The sequence below is a fragment of the Sceloporus occidentalis genome, unplaced genomic scaffold (assembly GCF_023333645.1).
Source record: "Sceloporus occidentalis isolate IW3139 unplaced genomic scaffold, rSceOcc1.0.p SCAF_1, whole genome shotgun sequence".
NCBI lineage: Eukaryota > Metazoa > Chordata > Lepidosauria > Squamata > Phrynosomatidae > Sceloporus > Sceloporus occidentalis.
Genome location: NW_028316981.1, coordinates 211,941,064 through 211,955,682, shown reverse-complemented (window position 1 = coordinate 211,955,682; position 14,619 = coordinate 211,941,064). Strand labels below are relative to the sequence as shown.

Genomic DNA, 14,619 nt, shown 5'->3' with positions numbered 1-14,619 from the left:
TGATTGTTTTAATCAAGGAAGCCCCATCCATGAGTTTACAAGAGCTGAACAGGGCATAGCTCTTGGAGAAGTCTCATTCTTAGGGTCACCATAAGTTGGAGTCAACTAGCACCAAATAATAATTAATTGTGGCAAAGCACTTTAAATGAAAATTTACAGCATATTTATGGATGAAATTCATAGGTCCGGTAAACACTGTCAGGAAGCGGTGTCCTTGCGGCGATAGTAGGGTTTGGGAGCACGCACCAACCGCATGTTCTGAGCCCTATTACGTGTGGGCGGTGCCACTACTGCACAGCACTGCCCACACAGGGGGCATGTTAATGACGTGTGGGCATCTTAGCACCCACATGTCTATTCCAGGAAGCGGAGTCGTAAGGGCTGTGATACAGCTCTTACGACATTGCAAAAAGGAGCCGCTCTAGGCAGCTCCTTTTTTGCTGCACAGTGGCGCCTCACCATTTGGCAACACTACACAGCAAAAAGGGGCGGTGTTTTCCCACCCATCTGTACTGCCCCTAAGAAACACAGCATATGTAAAGTCCAAAGCAACCATGCTATTAATTCACATCTACAGTTTAGCACAGAATTTATAACAGGACCCCAGGGTTGCTTTGAAGCAGTACCAGGTTTCAGTTTCAGAGGCTCACAAAAATTTTCCAACCAACGTACCATGTTGGTGGTGGGGAAATCGATTTAAATGACCTGCATAGACATGCCTTCAGGCTGCCACCACACTGTAGAATTAATGCAAATTGGCACCATTTTAACTGTCATTCCATGCTATGGAATCCTGAGATTCATGTTTTGTTGTGGCATCAGAGCTCTCTGAGAGTGAAGCTATATACACCACAAAACTACAAATCCCAGAATTCCATAATACTGAGCCATGGAAGTTAAAGAGGTATCGAACTTCATTCATTCTGCAGTGTACATGCAGCAGTCTTAAAGTTGTGTTAAAGTTATGCCCAAGTATTAAAAGATTATTTTAAAGGGCAAGGAAAATTAAACGCACAATGCAGCCTTTCAAGGCAAAGAACATTTCCTGGCACACAACATAGCTACAAACTATAAGGAGAAAGGAGGTATAACATATTGTGCTGGAAAAATCATTATGACTTGGCCTCTTTACAATTTTAAAATTCCAGGCAGACACATCATGCATGTCAGATTCACCCAACATCTTGAAGAAGCACAGATATGGAAAAGGCATTTGCTACACCCAGGCCAAGCATCTCAGCTTGTAACATGTGAAATGAGCAAAAAATGGTGAACAGGTCTAAAGGTCAGAGAAGGCCAGCAAAACATTGATATAAAAAATAGCAGTGCATTTCCACAATGGGAGGGGGTCCAGGCACTGGTATGCAAGGTATCTATCTACCTCCATGTGTCTCATTTAGATCAGGTCTCCATACTACCTAGAGTCCAAAATCACTTCTGAAATGGATGTCAGAGGATCCCATGGTTGCAGCCCTTCCTCATATTCCATGCACCTTGATGAAAGTGAGATAAAACAGGAAGGTGCTATAAAAAGTAAGGACCTCAAATGCTTGCTGCAGTAGCAAAAACCAAGATCTACTTGTTTCAGATCCATACCTGAGCAGACATTTATGGATCCACTTCTCACCAGTGGTGTCACCAGGGCTGGTGTCATCTAATGTGGTAACTCATGATGTCAACCACCCCACACTGACCTCCTCCCATACCACATCATACAGAGTCCTTAGAAATGATTTTTTTGTACTAATGTTAAGTCATAAACCATAATTCCTGTATATAATCGAATGTAATGATAATAGTTGCGACAAAATAACTAGATAAATTAAAATTACACCTTTACAATGCCAAACACATGTATTTACATGTACATAGTTTCATGTGGTTAATGTAAAAATTTGGTAAGGTGTGATGTTCGAGAAAAATTATTTATAAACTTTAAAATTAAATCTCTTCATGATGTCCCGTATGATCTCTGAACAATTTATTATTGAGAAGGGGGAACATCCGACTGGCTCCAAAAAGAGACCTGGGGGCTTATTCATTTGGAAGTGGACTGCCCCCCCCCCCCCCAAATGAAAGGCTGTTTTTACACCTCTTTTAACCAGGAAAATCTCCATTTCAGAAGACAGACCTGCAGTACAGGTGAAGGCACATGGCCAGCTGCTTCACATGGCATGTGGAGGTGCTTATAGGCAACCACTGTGCCACTCCTTTCACCTTTACACAGAGTGAGTTGAGTGATGTGGTTGGTGGGGGAGATGCTCCAACAAAGAACCTTTCATAAGAATAAGAGAGGTTCCCTTAAATGCGGTGTTCATGGATTCTCTGAACCAGTAGGAGAGATCATGTCATGGCAGCTCTATGCTAGCCATATTGCAAGTGTTTCATTAATAATAGACATGGTGATGCTACATCTGGACTTTTAGCGAGAGCACTGTAATTTCATGAATGCTTTATCTCCCTGAAGGGCTGAGGAGAGATCCCATGACACAGGCTAAGCTAACATCCCATTGTTGGTGGAGCCTGAGAAATGCATTAGAAGAGCCTTCAAAATGCCATATCCATTAAACTTTGCATCCCCAAGGGAAAACTAAAAGCAAATCTGGTATAAAGAAAAGAACATAAATTTAGCAAGAATAGAATCACTGAACACATTTAGAGGCCTGTGGCCCAAGGAGAATTTTGCGTGGTCTTAACCAAAGATTAGCTAGCCATAATGAGACAAATGAAAAAAAAAAATCAGTTTTATTGTTCTGCCCTGCTGTTCAACCCATTAAATAATCTTATCAAGGGTATTGCCTAAGTGGTACTGTGACATAATTAAACAGCAGGCTATCTAGTTCTACAGAAATCAATACAGACATTAACATTAATTTCTCTCTCTTCTATATGCTATGTACTACATTGTACATGAACAGTTATGGTTCAACTGAATTTTTTATCTATTTAAATATTTGCAATTTTGCTGAAAGCGCAAACCAGTGTGGGGAGCAGAAAATAGCTGAGTTTTAACACTGTAATTATTGTTGCTTCATATGACTGCTATAAGATTGCTTCTTACGTTACAGTAAAACTTGACATATCAGTAACATTTCACAAAATTTCAAAGTTTTATGGCTCCAACTAGTGATACAGACACAGACTCCTGAGAGTATGGTTCCAAACCAGGCATTGACATGATGGATTTGGTATTAGTTTGCATGATTCAGAACTTAGCAAAGTTACTTTTTTGACCGCAACTCCCACAATCATACTCTGTCCTAAAAGTAACTTTTCCAAGCAACCGCTTGTGCTGGCTGGCTGAGTCTAAGAGTTGTCATACACTCTTCAAGCCATGGAAAGTTTTCATAGAAACTCACACACATCAGGAATGAATATGCAGACTGTGGCGCAACAGGAGATTCCTCAGTTTCCCCCATCAGCTCCTCACCTGCCAAGATTCAAAATGTGTGTTTAAAACAAATACAGTGGACCCTTGTTATACGCTGGGGTTTGGTTCCAAGATCCCCCGTGTATAACAAAATCCGTGTATGCTCAAGTCCCATTACATATAATGACATAGCAAAATGGTGTCCCTTATAAAAATGGGAAATCAAGGTAAATTTATACTTTTTGGAACATTTTCAAACCGTGTATGCTTGAATCCGTGTATAAAAAATCCGTGTATAAGAAGGGCCAACTGTATATACCACTTAGGGTAAATTGCTGTGTATGAGGTTACCTGGATTTGTACTTTTGAACTAATGTGAAATTAAAACATAATCTAAATTTTGCAGTACAGCAAAAACACGCTCTTTTGAGCATTTCCTTTCAACATCTGATTAAAACTTAAAAGATTAAATAAAGCCAATGTGGTTTTCAGCCATTGCATTTTGCAGACTCTCAAGACTGCAACTTAGCTGCAAAGCTCATTGGAATGCCTTGGAACAGTCACTAACTCTTCACCTTATCTTCCTCATAGGGTTGATGTGGTAAGGACTGGGGCGGGGAGCAGGTAACAGGAAGGAAAGATCTATGTATTTTGAGCATACATAAATGTATCCATATATAAGATTTTCAGTATACAATCTGATAATTTAAAAAAACCCAGACAAGAGCAAGACTTTTAAAAGTGAAATATCTGGAAATATCCTTTAATACAGTGGTTCTCAAACAGTGGGGTGGGACCCCCAGGGGGGCACAAGAGTTGCTCAAGGGGGTGCAAGACTTGAGAAGACCTCTATCTCTTCTTCCCAAACCTTTTCATATTTAAAATTTACACATGGGTTGAGTTAAATATGGAATTTACTTAAATAAAACTGTTCTAATTTGAACAATGTTATGACTCCGAAATATTTGTGATTGATTGTTTGTACCCTGATATGTGTATTTTTTGACTCCTGTTCCTATTCTTTGTAGTAATGTTTTAACTTTTATATTGTAATTTAATTTGTATTGTAAATCCTATTGTAACTGTTTTTAACATTTGTAAGCCGCCTTGATCATTTTTTGGAAAGGCGGGGTATAAATAAAATTTATTATTATTATTATTATTATTATTACCTTATAAAATGTTAAAATATGAATACACATGGATTTGTGAATGAAAATACACACATTAAATAAACAAAATATTTTTATTCATATATTATGTTGAGGGGGACATGATGTAGATGTAAAGGAGGATCCCAAGAGTAAAAAGTTGGAGTACCACTGCTTTACTAGCATGTATTTCAAAGCCTAACACATACAGGGCTGTGAGTTTCTTGTGGTATGGCATGAACACATTGATGAATGGCTGTGAGAATGCTGCACTGAAACGGTTTCAGGGTTTTTTTTATTTGTCAGAGAATTGTCTGTTTTCCCCACTCTGCATCAAGCCATTACTAAGTGATTTACTATCAAACCAATACTTAATGTTCAAAGCCATTTTAGGGACACAGGGGACTGACAACACTGAAGTGCTACATGAATTTCAAAGGATAATAGATCTCAACAAACAGCAACATCACCCCACCACCACCTTGCAAAGCCCTTGAGTTGATATAACACACTTTGGAAATTATCATGTTGTGTGAGGTCTGGAAAGATAGAGAGCCAGAGTAGTGCAGTGGAAACCAGTTTGAATCCCCACTTAGTCATGGAAACCCACTGGATGACCATGGGCAAGTCACAGCCTCAAGGGAAGGAAAGGACAAATCTCCACTGAATAAATCTTGCCAAGAAAACCCTATGATAGGGTGGTCATATGTTTGGGGATCAACTTGAAGACATATAACAACAAAAACTTTGAGCCATTCAACAGGTGCTGCCTTAAGTTGTCAAAATGCTTCAATTACTTTGCTACTTCTGTACAGCTGTTGAGAAGTCTTGGATACGTTTTTTAACAAACGTGGAAGAGTTACACTAAAAGGGTTGCAAGGACAAATAGGTACCAAGAGTATAAATCAGCAACACTACAAAGATGAAATATGATGCTTCAACAGCCACACATTCACTGATAAGAAGCCTTTAGAGTTAATGCCTTCATTAGAATCAATGGCACCATGGAAAATATGTTAGAATGTCTGATCACAGCCTACAACAATAGTTTTGACAAAACCTTCACTGTCCTGGCAGTTCTTCTGTTTAATATTTCAAGTTCCCAAGTCATGTGAGTGTCAGTTTGAAATGCCCAGATTATCTCCCAGTAGAATTCACTAAACAATTTCAGTGATTTCCTGAATTCACTTTCTTCTCAGATACTAAGAGAAACGGTTATGAAAACATATCTATTTCGATATATAGTGCTATCTTTGAATCCAATGTGACAGACTATTCCCCAGAATGCTGAAACTGCACTGTAGGTTGTATTGGTCACTAATGAACAGTGATTGTAACAGAGAATAGTCTGTCTTTCTTCTAAAAAGGATCAAAACTGTCCTCTAATCTAGTGGAACTCAACAGCATCTCATTGCCTGGTTCTTTATGAACACTGAGTAGAAATTTGAGCTATTTCTGAATTACCATGGTAGCATTCGTGACTTTGCTAGAGCCAAACTGAGGGGGGAAAGGGGTTTGAAGAAATGAACATACTGCATCATTTATGTTTATCTATGATTTAAATCACTTTAGCTGACTCTGTTGTTTCTATTTTTTGCAACATGCAGTAATTTCACTTCTGGCTTTCCTTCCCGTTAGCCTATTAAAGCATTCGTAACTTTAATCCAAGTCCATCTATAGCATGTAATTAGCCACTGAAGGGGCAGACCCAAATCTCCTAAAGTATCACTTCATCAATTGCTCAAGTGCTCATATTCTTCCTCATTGGAGGCACCAATGAGATCACACAGTGTTAAAGGAAAACTAGACACCATGCCAGAAAGTGGCTTTGTAAAGTAATCTATTCCTCAAGAAGGGTGTGGGACCCGAGGCAGACTTCTGGTCTGTCCAGAGATCTCATGTCTTTTTTGGAATTAGTTCCCTAGCCAAGTAAATGTCTGGCTATGGCTCACCATCCCTTGCTTCCTCCTGTTTGCCTCTACAGGATTTGAATCAATCTGACAAGCTCTTCCTGCCCTTGAGGGGAACAAAACTGGTCAGGATAGAAAATGTAGAAGCTACTTTTCATATTAGAAGCCTGATCCATGTGTCTGTTCTTGGGCTGCATTTTATTCTTTAAAATATCCAAGGAGATTGAAAATAAATTAAAATGTGAAGCATCAGCTTTGGTTGAACATTATTTACTGGTTAGCAGGAGACAACCCGAACAGAGTGGTTATGTTTACACATATCAAAAATATTATCAAATGGAGGAGAAAGGAAATCCCATTCCTGTTTGTGCATGCCTTAAATGTATAGCTGAAAAAGTATGAGGAAGGGGGGGGGATCCTAAAATCAAGATACTTCTCATCAAAGCAGCTGAGAAAAGCAGTATACAACTCAAAACTATATGCCACTGAAATTTATTTTATCTTCCTTAATTAACAAAAATGATTGAATTAACAAAAAAACCTAGCTTGTATTTTCCCCACAATGGAAGAGTAGTACCGTATTTTCCGGTGTATAAGACGACTTTGGAACCCCTGAAAATAGTCTTCAAAGTTGGGGATCGTCCGATACGCCGGGTTAAGCCCGGCCTGCTCCCGCCTTCCCAGGCCCAGGCCTCTGCAGAGGCCGGGAAGGAGTGCCTCCGCCAGTGCGAGGGCTGCCAGCCCTGCCCTCCTTCCAGGCCTCTGCAGAGGCCGGGAAGGACGTCTCCTGGCCTCTGAGGAGACCCAGGCCTCCTCAGAGGCTGGGAAGGAGCGCCTCCGCTGGTCTGAGGGCCGCTGGCCTTGCCCTCCTTCCAGGCCTCTGAGGAGACCCAGGCCTCCTCAGAGGTTGGGAAGGAGCGCTGCGGCTGGCACGAGTGAACGCCGGCCTGCTCCCTCCTTGGATTTGGAGAAGGGGGTCTTATACTGCAAATATATCTTAAAGTCTAAATTTTAATAAGATAAGTTGGGGGTCATCTTATACGCCCCGTCATCTTATACACCGAAAAATACAGTAATATTAATAACTTCAAATTATAATTATATGTTCTTAGCCTACTCACCAGTTTCAGTGTTATAATCTAAGGTTTCAGTGTTATAAACCTTAGTTGTTAATTCATTCAGTAGCAAAACTGCCTTCAAGAATGGGGAGAAACATTAGTAGGCTAGCTGAGAAACCATCAAAGAATATGGTAATATGCATCCATGGCTTGGAAATATTCAAAAATATATAAAAATTCTCCAAAACAAGCCTTGATTTTGCCATTTTATATAAAGGGCATCATTTTACTATGCCACTGTATTTAATGGGACTCGAGCATTTATGGATTTTGGTATCTATTGGGGCGCGGATCCTAGAACCAAACCCCGGTGGATACAAAGGGCCCAATGTAATAGTGAAAGGAGCTGTGTCTATCTAGGGAACCAGAAAGAGCCAAATTAGGACCCTTAAGAAGCCTGGATTCAGCCTAAGGTTCACCCACCCCTGCCCTAGAGAATACAGTAGGAGCAGAGATGACTCGACACAGTACAGTTGGACCTTGGTATCTGCAGGGGATCCGTTCTGGACATACACACATACGTGGATACCAAAAAACACGGGACCTCAAGGCCCATTCTCCCTAATAGCGGTGCGACATGTGCACAGCCAATAGTGCGTCTGCGTTCCCACACCAATACTGGGGACAATGGCGGCTTTCTGTCCATGGATATATAAATCCACAAATGGCAAGCCTGCAGATAAGGAGGGCCTGCTGTACATCTGGTGAGAGAGTATTCCCACACTGAGCATACAATGTATTCTCCACAATGTACTGCAGTCTTTCTCTAAAGGAGACATCAGCAGTTTTGTTATAACATTACAAGTTCTCCATTATGTATATGTCTTTGTGGAATATACAAAGTTTTATTCCTTGTACTAAGAGTGGAAACTTCAATTGCTCATAATGTTTCCAAATATCCTTTGGTCTTCCTAGACAGTGTTATGTCTGAATACTGAGGAGGCCTGAAACCCTGTAAATGAATCAGCTGCATAGCCAATTTGCCCCAGTCTCACAAAACGCTAGTATATTTACATCTTTTGTCTTATCTTATATAGCTGCTAATGTGAATCATCATTAGCAATGTAGTTCTCATGCCTTTCCCTATATTTCATTTACTGTGGGACTTTTATTCGGAGCAAGAATTAACATTCATGAAGAAACAGAAGTTTGTATCATTCAGTGTCATTATCTGTACTGAATGAGAGACACTGCATTAGGCTTAAACAAGAATCTGTTTATGCCATTGAAGGAAATATCCCCAATCCTTAAGAGTGTACACATATTCAATATAAGCACTGTAAAATACATACCATATAAAGAACTGTGAAGGCAACAAAGTCAAAAAACTACTGAGAAGCATTCATGACACTCTTCCAAGTACAGTCGGCCCTTCTTATATACGGATTCAAGCATCCACAGTTTGAAAATGTTCAAAAAAAGTATAAATTTCAAATATCAAACCTTGATTTTCCATTTTTTATAAAAGACACCATTTTGCTATGTCATTATATTTAATGGGACTTGAACATCCATGGATTTTGTTAAACATGGGGGATCTTGGAACCAAACCCTAGTGTATAACAAGAGTCCACTGTAACAAGGAAAGGAAGAAAGCAAATAAATTCTGCTTGAAACCTTCTTTCCCTACCAGAGGTAATAATCATGATCCTGAACATGTTTCCTTCAAAATATGTTCTACTTATACCCATTTGTGTAATTTACCCAGAGCTTAGAAAAATTACTTTTTGGATAACACCTCCCAGAATCCCCCAGGATGGTCATTGGCCATGCTAGCCGAAGAATCTTGGGAGGTGTACCCCCAAAATTATATTTTCTCAAGATCTGAATTTATCCCATACACCCATGTCGTAAAAGACAGTTTCTTCATACACACAATAGATTCAATGGCAACTGTTATAATCCAAAATTAAATTCTAGAATACAAAGTAAACTACCCCAAATCAACAAATCCTTTTGTTTAAAGCAGTGTACTCCTTCACGCTCACCGCCATGGGATCAAAGTAGCACAGGCAAGCTCCAAGCTGTTCTCAGCCAAGGCAAACAAGATCTCAAACCCTCCAAAGAACAGACTGAGAATCACATTTCACACAGTACATTATTCCCCTCTGACATGGAATTTTAGTTTGTGTAAGGAAAAAATGTTTAAAAATATATGTATTATAATTCATAAAGAATGCACACATGGCTATTTAGTTCTATGTAGATGGATACACAGATACAGAAAGAACCAAATGCCAGTGTCACAGTTTTTTGGCAGGGCACAATCTGTGGGTCTTGTACTGGCAACTTGAGAAATGGCAGATAGTGATACAAACTGTGGGCCACCATCCTATTCTAGCAAACAAAGGAAAATGCAGGAAAATTAATACAATTAAATATATATCTTAAATTGATTGTTGTAAGCCTTTGTGGCTTGCACATCCTTTTGAGAAGCCAGTGGGAACTCTGGGCTTCATCACCAATAAAATGCACTTGAAACATTCTTTTATAGGTTGCAGGAAGGAAATCAGGGTGAAAAATGTATCTATTTTCTGTGTCTGGTTTGTAGACCCATTGGAGTCCACAGTTTAAGAAACCTGCCTTACACCATTAGACCAGAGAAGATCAGACAACACTTTCAAATTTCCATCAGACTTTCTACATGACAAAAAGGAAAGGGAATGATGGGAACGTAAGTACTGTAGAGGATCCAGGAAATCCTGCAACGGAGTGGAAGTTTTCTACACCTGAAAAAATGCATGCTTACAATTCTCCACACTGACAGCATGCATCCCAAGCACTGTTTGAAAGTAAACTCCAGCAACATGGCCAAACAAGGCACTGTATAAGATGAGGTGTGAGTGTTGGAAAGAAAGCACTGAAGGTGACATTTATGCAACTGGCAAAGTAAAAACATTCTTACCTGTCATTATCCTTTGCGCTTCATATGGCTCCATGTAGCCAGTGTTTTCTCCTTTGCCAGTTCTGCTGCCCTCACTTTTGGCATCAAATGGGTCAGAATAGTCATCTGCTATTAGAACCTGGAACACAGGACAAGAAAAGTACATTCTCAGTTGAGAGGACTTCTGAGTAACTGTAAATAGTTTCTTAAAACATTGCAAAGTATCACAGGTTCAGCTTCATAGGGTTCATCTCCAGAATGATGCTACCTATTCCTTTCTAATGGATCATTAAACAAAGTTTTCAGTTAAGCTGGAAAGATATTTTGTTGTTGTCTTTATTTATCGCCCTCATTTACTTCTGTATATTTGATCCTCTAATGAGTAGAGCTTTGATCTTCTAAGGAGCTGTGTGTATGTGCGCACATGTGCGCATGCGTGTACACCCTTATTGACTTGATTTTCCAACCCCACATATCAAGCCTCAGGATTTGTCAAAACAGTGATTTTTCAAGCCTATTTCACACCAGAACAATGAATTATCCCCTTTACAGGTCCTGTGGTTCCTTCAAGACTAACACATTTATTACAGGGCAGGATTTTGTGAACTACAGCCCACACTATCAGTTAAATTTCTGATTCTCTAAGATAACAGCAAAACAAAATATTATAACTTGGTTTAGGGAGCAATTATCCAAGCATAGAGTCTGTAAACCCTAGGGAAAGCTCGAAGAATGATTTTTACCAGCTAATGAATTGCATTACATTCTAGTCCACATATGTTTAAACACATCATAAAGAAATCATTTATCCAAATCCAATCTTAAACTGAAATGCTCCAATCAAATCATATGCTAGAATTCTGTTGAGACACTACACCAATATGAAAATAGTTACACAAGAGGTTAGACATTCTCAGAAGCTGTTTTGGTGTGGTCCTAGGAACAGCCAATCATTCTACAAGCACAAACACATAACCCTCTTTTTCACGTTTGATGAGCTGAGTTGTGGAAATCAACTGACCACTGTTCAGTTAATACTGCCCATGTACAATCAGATGAACAACTGCTTAATGACATTGGCAATTAGTTATGTTGTGCTAAAAGTATAAAGAATCTTGTCCAGTGTCTCTAATTTAGGCGGGTTACAGACCACGAAAAAATACGTATGGAATACGTATTAGGGTTAGGAAGGGGAGGTGCTTCCGCACCCCCCTAACCCTAGTACGTATTCCATACGTACAACATGGCAGCGCCCCTTCCACATGGGGGCCGCCATGTTTACGTATCGGACGCATAGCGTCCAGACGTGTCGCGGCGCCTATGATGTCGCGAATGCGCCAGCGGTGCCTCTTGACGTCACAGAGGTGCCGCAAGAAGGAGCTCCATTTTGGAGCTCCTTTTTTGCTCCGCGCGGCAGCCGCGCGGTGTGGCTGCTGCGGCTCCCGCACGGAGCAAACGGCGGCGGCAGCAGACCGCCTCAAAGCGGCGGTCTATAACCCGCCATTGTCTAGGTCACAGATTTAGGTCTGAATATCCAGACAGCCATCTACTCAAACTAGCTGACTACAAGCCAACTTGAAAAACTCGAAAACTGGGCTGAAAATAATAAAATGAAATTCAACAGAGACAAATGCAAAATTCTACATTTAGCCACAAAAATCAAAGGCACGGGTATAGAATGGGAGATACTTGACTCAGCAGTCAATGTTAAGGACTTTGGAATTATTGTTCATCACAGGTTACACATGAGCCAGCAATGTGATGCTGCAGAAAGGAAGGCATAAGCTTTTTTAGCCTACCTTAATAGAACCATAGTTTCCCAGTCAAAGTGGGTAATAGCTCCACTACATTTTCGGCTCATCAGGTCTCACCTGTAGTACTGCTTTCAGTTCTGGGCACCTCATTTTAAGAAGGATATAGACAATGGAGTGAGTTCAGAGAAGAGCAACGAGGACGATTAAGAGGTATGGAGAGCAAAACCTATGAGCTGAGGTTGAAGGAGCTGAGCATGTTCAGCTTGCCAAAGAGAAGACTGGGGGTGGCATGATCACAGTCTTAAAATACCTCTGCTTTCTCAGAGGGTAGAACTAGGTGCAATGGTTTTAAATTACACAGTGGGAGATTTTGAATGAACAACGAAGGGACTGTGACAGTAAGAGCTGTTTAGCAATAGAACCAATTGCCTAGAGAGGTGGTGATGTTTCCTTCTCTGGACATCTTCAAAAATTGGCTGGGCAACTACCTGCCAGGGATGCTCTAGCTGGAGAGCCTTCACTGAGCAGGGGGTTGGACCTCATAGTCCATAGGCCCCTTTCCAACTCTATGATTTTATGACAGTTGAAGGGACAAGAGATGGACATGTTTGAATTATGCACTCACTTTGCACAGGGCAACAAGGATTCCAAACAGGGCCTGGCAAGTGGTCCACATCAATCAGTGCAGTGGTCAAGACTGCTGGACTGAGACTTGGGAGATCCTGGTTAAATATTATAACTCAGCCATGAAACTCACTGAGCGACTGTGACTCTCTCTCAGCCTGATCAACATACAAGGTTGTTGTGATAATAAAAATAGTAGCCCATGAGCCAAATAAACCAACTTAGAAAAGAATATAGCAACACTGAATACATTACATCAATAAATCCCATGCAAGACCCAGCAGTACTGTGACAGATGAACCTGGAAAAATCTCCCCAAAAACAGTAAGTGTGGAAAACACTTGGGAAATCAAGCTTTGAAAGCAAGACTTTCTCCTCTAGTAGAGCCAGTGTGAAGTAGTGGTTTGAGAGTTGGACTATGACTTTGGAGACTAGGGTTCAATTTCCCACTTCAAAGATGCCTCAGATTTAAGCAAGGTGAAAATACAGTACTACTACACTTGTCCCTCCACATTCACTGGGGTCAAGGCCACAGGACCCCTGTGAATGTGGAAAAAATGCAAATGACAAAACTGATTTTACCTGAGAGAACCTCTTGGAATCTCTAGGTCCCTCAGTGCAACTCTATGGTCAACATCTGCCAGGCACTGACCATAGACTTGTGCTGGGGGAGCTACAGATGTCTAGTGGAGCATTCTCTCTAGGAATCTCCAGATCCTTCAGTGTAACATTTGGTTAATGTTGACCATAAAGTTGCACTGGAGGACCTAAATATTCCTAGAAAGAAGATCCTAAATATTCCTAGAAAGAAGATATTGATAAAATCCATGAATAATCAAATCTGCAAAAGTCAAAGCTGCAAATGTGGAGGGACGAGTGTATATGCCTCAAGCATGACAGTTAAGTAAGTGTTTATAATAACACATTTGTCTTTCAAAATGAAAGAGAATACTTTTGAACCATTCACACTGCAGAAAATCTCACACAACCTATAGAAATAACTTTATGGTCCCTTGCCCAAGCAATTTAGACAGTGAGAAGAAGATCAACTCAAGAGAATACAGGGTTTAATTCCCATCTTGGTTATGAAACCTACTGGGTGACCTTGGGCAAGTCACAGGCTCTCAGCTTCAGGGGAAGAAAATGGCAAACCTCCTCTGAACAAAATTTGCCAAGAAAAACCCATGATATGTTTTCCCTAGGGTCATCATAAGTTGGAAATAACTTGAAGGCACACAACACACACACAACATGACAAAGCATAACGCCACAGGGAGGCAGAACAACAACAAAAACAAAAACAAGGCAGGGATGCAGCTGCACTAGACAGACCTTTGCCTGATCACGCAAGGGCACTTCTTAGCATCCTTAGGTTCTTAAGAGCCTCTGCCAGCTCTTCCCTAGTTCCAGAGTAATTATTGCTTCATCTTCAAGCTGTTTTTCTCCCTTTTTTGTTATTTTGGGCCATTCAAGTGTAAGCCAACTCTGTCCATCATTTGAGGTGTAATTTAAGGCATATTCAAGAGCCTCATTAAATGCAAATTGCTAAAAATGACAAGTGCAAAATGAAGTGAAGGGGAGGGAGGCATTTCCCCCCTTCCCACCCCCACCCCAACTAAAGATCTGTAATGAATGGCTTGTTATTGCAGCTCTAATGGTTCACTCAAAGAGAGGGAAAAGAGAGAGAATGAATTGCTTGATATCTTCTGCCTAATGTGGGCCCAGGCTATAATCAGCAGCCCTGTCAGAGCAGTGTCAGAGGCTGGGGGTGCTTAGCTCAAAGACAACAGTGTGCACCAGGCAGGAGT

The 14,619-nt window shown here is 40.6% G+C and overlaps 1 protein-coding gene across 2 annotated transcripts in view; it reads right to left on the bottom strand.

The window, feature by feature from the left end:
* SHB (SH2 domain containing adaptor protein B) overlaps nucleotides 1-14,619 on the bottom strand; it is a 196,836-nt gene that overhangs the window by 113,911 nt on the left and 68,306 nt on the right. For both annotated transcript variants that reach the window (XM_089488758.1, XM_089488759.1), the window contains exon 2: nucleotides 10,455-10,572. In XM_089488758.1, the coding sequence (XP_089344884.1) occupies nucleotides 10,455-10,572 (118 nt within the window). The remainder of the gene's footprint in view (nucleotides 1-10,454; nucleotides 10,573-14,619) is intronic.